The 6,838-nt window shown below is 37.8% G+C and overlaps 1 protein-coding gene across 1 annotated transcript; it reads right to left on the bottom strand.

Moving 5' to 3' along the window:
- Positions 1–726: 726 nt before the first annotated feature.
- LOC107297453 (interleukin-1 family member 10-like) lies at positions 727–3,720 on the bottom strand. Its single transcript, XM_015826816.1, has 3 exons — positions 3,509–3,720; positions 1,898–2,028; positions 727–1,116 (listed from the first exon to the last, which is right to left on the bottom strand). The coding sequence occupies exons 1-3, from the start codon at positions 3,555–3,557 to the stop codon at positions 901–903; spliced, it is 396 nt and encodes a 131-aa protein (XP_015682302.1). The 5' UTR covers positions 3,558–3,720; the 3' UTR covers positions 727–900.
- Positions 3,721–6,838: the final 3,118 nt, after the last annotated feature.

Raw genomic sequence — 6,838 nt, 5'->3', positions numbered from 1 at the left:
TAATACCTACATGAAACTGCTAGGGGAGGTCATCCATTCTGGCTCAGGAATTCTGGGAGTTGAAGTCCACGAGTCATAAAAGAGCCAAGGTTGCCTACCCCTGGACTAGGTGAATGTGCATTTCCTTTTTTAAAAAAGAAAAACTAAAAATGTAAATATAATTCACAGAAAACCAGACACTGACTTCCAACACTTTCGTTTTTATTGTGGTCTTATTAGTTCATTGTTATTTTCTCTCTTGATGGGTATTTTCCCATACCCATCAAGGAACCCATTTTTGCAAGTCTATGTAATGCAGAAGACAATGGTACAAAGGATTGAGTAACAAGCTTGAAATGACTGTTTTCCCTTAGCCACAGACTCAGGAAGAATTCCTTTAAAGCAGGGGTAGTCAACCTTGGCTCTTTTATGACTCGTGGACTTCAACTCCCAGAATTCCTGAGCCAGCCATGCTGGCTCAGGAATTCTGGGAGTTTAAGTCCACGAGTCATAAAAGAGCCAAGGTTGACTACCCCTGCTTTAAAGAGACAAGAATGCACTCTCATAAATATGTTGGCCCCAAGCTTTAAATTCTATGTCTGTTCCCTCATCTTCTCAAATAATAGTCTTCTCTAAGTTTTGTGAGGTAAAGACATCTCTACCATGTTTACATAACACGTCTGGCTGGCCTGAGAATTTTTAGTTCGGCCCTTATGGTATTTTCTTCCAAAGATCACCAAGTACAACAGGTTTTCTGGATCAGGCGAACTGTTATCTATCTCTACTTTTGATCCCACCTTCTGCTTCTTTATCACAGTCTGTTCGAAAGGAAAAAAGCCCAAAGCCAAAAGATATTTCCATCACATGTAAAATATAGCAAAACAATCTGCTCCATCTCTCTTTGAAAACAAAACTTCTGATTCAGTTTATTCTTTGAAAATGAAACAGGATGTTTTCAGGTCCTCCTTTTTGACTCAAACCAAGAGGCTTGTTTGGTTCAGAAGAAGAACTTAGGAACCATCCAGGGAACTGCGCAGATTCAAAAGAGCAGGTATCTGGGCTGCCATCGGTCTTGCTGTAAAAACTGAAGTTCAACAACTCCTCTCCCTTTTTGTATAGCTGCATAATGTTTCCACTCTAAAAACAGGAAGACTTCATTAGAAAGCAGTCATGTAGGATAGCAGGGCTGCAAAACTCCTCTTGAATAATTTATAGCACCTTAGGAGACACATTTTCTACTAATAGGGACATCAATACACCTTCTTTAAGCAAAGTTTCCTTTGTCACTGTCATGTTATTTAAAAAAAAACCACAAATATTTAGCTGATAAGCCAGTGACAACAGCAATTATGCCAAATGTAACCAGAAAACAAGAAGAACGTGGGAGTAAATGGTTTTGCAGAAGTGTTTAGGTGTAATTGTATGTACATAGAGTAAGTCAACATATTGTTGAAGCTACGGTACTTTGCACTGTTTCAAAAAATAAAATAAAAATCATTACCAATACGTGACAAGGTAACATCTAAGAGGGAGAAAAAGAGAGAAAGAGAATATGACAAAGAGAGAGAAACAGAGGAAGAGAGAAAGAAAGAGAGAGAGAGAGAGAGAAAGAGAGAGAAATGTCTGTAATCTGGTAATATGGTTACCAGATTACAGAAACTTCTCTCTTTCTCTTTTTCTTTCTCTCTTTCTTTCTTTCCTTCCAACCATATCACTTGGATTTGTAAAAAAGGAGTGGACTCAGGAAGATAATTCCCATTTAACCATCTCTAGATTTCCATTGGTGAAAAGCATTTGAGACTTTTTAATACTAGCACAGAATAGAAATAGTACAAATCATGCACCATAAAAGGACAAACAAGGATAATTTTCCAAGAGAAACTGTCCTCCCCCATTGAGGTATAAGTGAAATACTCACTATTAACTGGAGCTGAACTTGACCCCCCTCAGGCTGTACACAGTTCATTACAGTTTTTGGATGGATACCCATAAAGATGGCTTGCTTTCCTACATCCAGAGCATTATTGGGCAGCACAGAGATGAACTGCTCTGGAAAGGAATCACAGGAAGATACAATATAAGGGGCGTTGGAATTCATTGTTGGAATGTATTTTTATGCAACCACCACAATAGTATTCAGCCAGTAGATGACAGTGTTTACAAGTTTGGATTTATGATATATACCAGTGATGGCGAACCTTTTAGAGACTGAATGTCCAAACTGCAACCCAAAACCCACTTACGCATCGTCGCGTGCCACTTGGGTGTGGCCCATTGGGTGGGCGTGGCTGCGGTGGTAACGGCAGACTGGGTGGGACTAAAAAGTTCAATCAATCAATTCCAACTTTGCAAGATCTTTTTATTTCCCGCAAGAAGTTGAAATCGACTGATTGAACCTTTTTTTTTTTTTTTGTACACAGCGGCAGAGGCCTAAAGCGAAAAGGTTTTATAAAACCCAGCTGAAGGCCTAGGACTGGGGTGATGGTGTGCGTGCCTACAGAGAGGGCTCTGCGTGCCGCCTCTGGCACCCGTGCCATAGGTTCGCCACCACTGATATATACTCTATGCTCTGTTGTTCTAAGTAGAGTTTCCTGTTTCCTGTTACAGTAAAACTGTTAAGCAGTAAAGTACATGGTGACTGTACTCTTGATTTGCTCTGTGGTGCTATATATAAACAGAATTTCTAACAAGAGGACAAGAGAAAATGGCATGGTTTTTTTTTCTATTAGTTGGGATGTTTTGGATGAGAAGACATTGATGTTAGGTTAAGAATAAGATTTACCAAAGCAAGAACAAGTGGTAAGAGGAACTACAAGTCTTCAACTAGAGATAAGGCCTTTGTAGGCACATCACTCCTCTAGATACTATGGGAGAACTGTGTTAATCAATGGTAGCAAAGAATCAGAAGTCTACTAATGCCTTCCTAACAAACAATTTTATTAAAAGGCATAGCACTTTTAGAAGTCAACAATTCACTTTATTAGATGCAGAAATGAACAGAGATACATCAGTTTAGCTACTTTGTGCAACTGAGCTACGTTCATGAAAGCATATGCTTTTTTATAAGATGTATTAGTTGGAAAAGGTGCCACCAAACTCCTGATTTCTTGTAAGAACATCTGAATTCGGGAGAAATTTGGAACTGGGAGAAATACTATGGTTCTTTCCATGGCAGAATGGCAGAATGGCAAGATTACTTTCCAGCACCAGTCTATCGCCCATGGACTTCTCTAGTTATTTAATTATCTGAATTCCAACATCTAAAGAATCCAAGTATCTAGGGGCACAGAGGAACACATATAGAATGTTGGAGATCCAGATTTAGAGAATGAAGCATTCCACAGGAAATCTTTGAACTGAGAATTCAGGGTAGCTTTACCAAACTGGTTTCCAGTCTACTCTTAGACAGTCATTTCTGACATCTGCAGTATCAATTCTGGACATCAGAGATGTTTCATTAATCATTTTGGCCAAGAAAGAGTAGGACTGTTCCAGTTAAAAACAAAGAGCTTTCCTTTTTTTTTTTTACCTGTTGAATTTGAATCATTTGGACTTGCCACTAACTTGTCGTCACCCATCAGGCTGAAAAACCTCTGGTGGATATCCCAAAATTTGAACAAACGTGGATCTGAATCGGCAGTAATATGAAAGCCATCTGGTTTAGGTTTTGAGGAGAAAATTGTATAATATATAAGGAAGCAGTTGCTTAAAATCTGACTCAAAATTAAACATTAGTTGGTTATACTTAACAGTGTTAACTAGTAGAATATTGATTGATATCCCTGACTGTGCATGCATATTTTTCATTTGTAAAGAATAGGAAAAACAAATTTTATTTCTACATTCTCTAAGTTATTTAGAATATAGGCATGTTTTGGAAACATCTCTAGAGCAATAAAGGACAAAAAAGAAATGTTGTTTTTTACCTTTCTTATAGGTAAAGTCTTTGAATAAATCTTTCATTTCTTCATCCCATATCTTCTTTTCAGCTTTTCCTGCCATTTCTATGGCTTTTCCCAAATTTTCAGATTTTTCTAGAATTCCTCAGCGAGAGTTGGTTGGGTGTTTTACAAAGGCTGGAAAATTTTAAATTTTTGTTAATTGTTTTCAATGCATAGCATCTTCATTTGATAGACAGACAGACAGACAGACGATAGGGAGAGAGATGGTTTGCAATAAATTCATTAAACCAATCAGAACAAGAACCATAATAAATAAAATAGTAATAGAATTTTACTGCCTTCTCCCAAAAAGTCCCTTAGTTTTTTGTTAATTATATTTAATACATAAGATCTTTATTTTGTGAATTTTTAATAATAAAATTGCAGAATTAAGGAGAGAAAGAGAGAGAGAGAGAGAGAGAGAGAGAGAGGAGAGAAGGAGAGAGAGAGAGGAGAGGAGAGAGGAGAGAGAGAGAGAGAGAGGAGAGAGAGAGAGAGAGAGAGAGAAGAGAAGGAGAGAGAGAGAGAGGAGAGAGAGAGAGAGAGAGAGGAGAGAAGGAGAGAGAGAGAGAGGAGAGAGAGAGAGAGAGAGAGAGAGAGAGAGAGAGAGAGAGCTCTTCAAACTAACCAGAATTGAACCAGAATAAATAAACACTGGGTTTTTTGAGTCCGTGAAACAAGGTTTCTGAAACATATCTGTAGAAGGCCATATCCTCACTTAGTGACATTTAGCATATTCTCAAGTTCCAGATCTCCTCCCTTACATCTTCTTTGGCCCACGAAGCAGAGAATACAGTACCAGAAGTTCTAAGCAGAGAAATGAGAAATTAATACCTGTGCAAATGTGGACGCTTTTGTGAGCCTTGATGGATATCTGTCTTTCTGTGATGTTGTCTGGGCTTGCTGTTACAAGTTATAACAACCAGTGGGTGTGCTTTATATAATATGACTAATACTTGCATTTTGATTAGCCCTGATTGGGCCTCGTGTTTTCGGGGAACTATATCATTGGTTGGTTCAGTGAAAGAACAACTGCTTTTTTTTCCTTCCCATATCCTGCCCACAAGTGCTTTCAACCTGACCAAGAAGCTCTTGAAGATATTGCCCAACCTATTATGTGGCCATAATTTAGGAGAAAAAGTAACTGCTGACTCTGCCAAAGCTTTTTGCAAAACCCAGGGTTCATTTAAATGCAAAAACACACGCCTAGTCTTTGACCCCTTGGCTGAGGCAAGATGGCCATCACAGGGGGGTTTTTTTGAACTCTGAACTGAGGATGCTGGAGGTGTTCTCTTCCTCCAAAGGAATTCCTTTTAGCTCAGGACTTCAGAATCCAGAATGCCCATTAAGGAGCAAAGAAGCAAAGGGAGGCAGAATGTCTATGGAGATTCTCAGTCATCCAGGTCATAGTTATCCCAAAGGTGCTTTTTCATGAGGCAACTGGACTTTCTTGTTTTTCTTAGAAGACGTTTCGCTTCTCATCCAAGCAGCTTCTTCAGCTCTGACTGGATGGTGAAGAAGCTTCTTGGATGAGAAGCAAAACATCTTCAAAGAAAAACAAGGAAGTCCAGTTGTCTCGTGAAAAAGCACCTTTGGGGGAGGCAGAATGGGGGTGGAGGGATCCACCTTGGGTTTATTTTTAGGAGGACTGAAACTTTAAAATGTTGGAGAAGATACAAAGTGGAAAGACGAAACTCTAGGGAGAAAATGCCTACAGATAATCCTTGACTTACAGCAGTTCGTTTAGTGACTGTTCCAAGTTACAACGGCACTGAAAAAAAGTGACTTATGACCATTTTTCACACTTACAACAATGACAGCCTCTCCACGGTCATGCGGTCAAAATTCAGATTCTTGACAGCTAGTTCATATTTATGATGGCTGCAGCGTCCCGGGGTCATGTGATCACCTTTTGCGACCTTCGGACAAGCAAAGTCAGCGGGGAAGCGAGATTCACTTAACAACCATGTCACTAGCTTAACAACTGCCATGATTCACTTAACAACGATGGCAAGAAAGATCATAAAATTGGGCAAAATTCACTTAAGAAATGTTAAATAAGAGATAAGATAAGATAACCTTTATTGTCATTTTTTTACTGTGGGCATAATGGCACACATCAAAAATGAAATTTAGTTGCCCGCTCTCAAAGTGAAACAATACATGACACACACCTCAACATACTATGAACCACATATGTATAGACCCACACCCCTACATATACGTAGCAAATAAATATTAAATACTGTCCATCTTGAATATATAACGGAAGGAGGAAGCTTGAGAGTTCACAAGGTTAATGCTGTATGGAATGAAACTATGGCTGAATCTGGATGTTCTTTTTATCAATATAAAATTTTATTGTTTTTATCATAAAAAAAAGAAATACATCACAGATATTACACAATGTTATATCCCATCCCCCCACCCCCCAGACTTCCCAAACCAAACCTAGGCTAATATTCAAATACAAGTAAACAAATATTAATATCTCTAACTCCAAACTCTAAACTTAAACAATCCATCTCCTCCGTATTAATAAAAATTATTCATTTAATTAGTTCTTCAAATACCCAAAATCTTTACCATTTCAGCAAGATAGTTTAACACCATCCCTTACTTATACAAAAGAAGAAAAGAAAAAAAATTCCCATCTTCCGTAAAGTTAACAAGTTAATTCTGTCATTTCATGAAGCTACACCTATAAAAAATCATTTGAAACCCTTAATAAGGTTTACAACTTCAATTACTTAATTATCATTCAATTGTTTTCAATTATTACAACATTATTATATTTATAATAATCTTCCTTTTAATAAAAATTATTCATTTAATTAATTCTTCAGATACCCAAAATCTTTACCATTTCAGCAAGATAAAAAAAAAAAGAAAAAATTCCCATCTTCCATAAAGTTAAC

This window comes from Protobothrops mucrosquamatus, unplaced genomic scaffold (assembly GCF_001527695.2).
Source record: "Protobothrops mucrosquamatus isolate PMUCROS unplaced genomic scaffold, P.Mucros_1.0 scaffold3318, whole genome shotgun sequence".
Lineage (NCBI taxonomy): Eukaryota > Metazoa > Chordata > Lepidosauria > Squamata > Viperidae > Protobothrops > Protobothrops mucrosquamatus.
The sequence above is the reverse complement of the archived record's forward strand: the minus strand, read 5'-3'. Positions and strand labels throughout refer to the sequence as shown.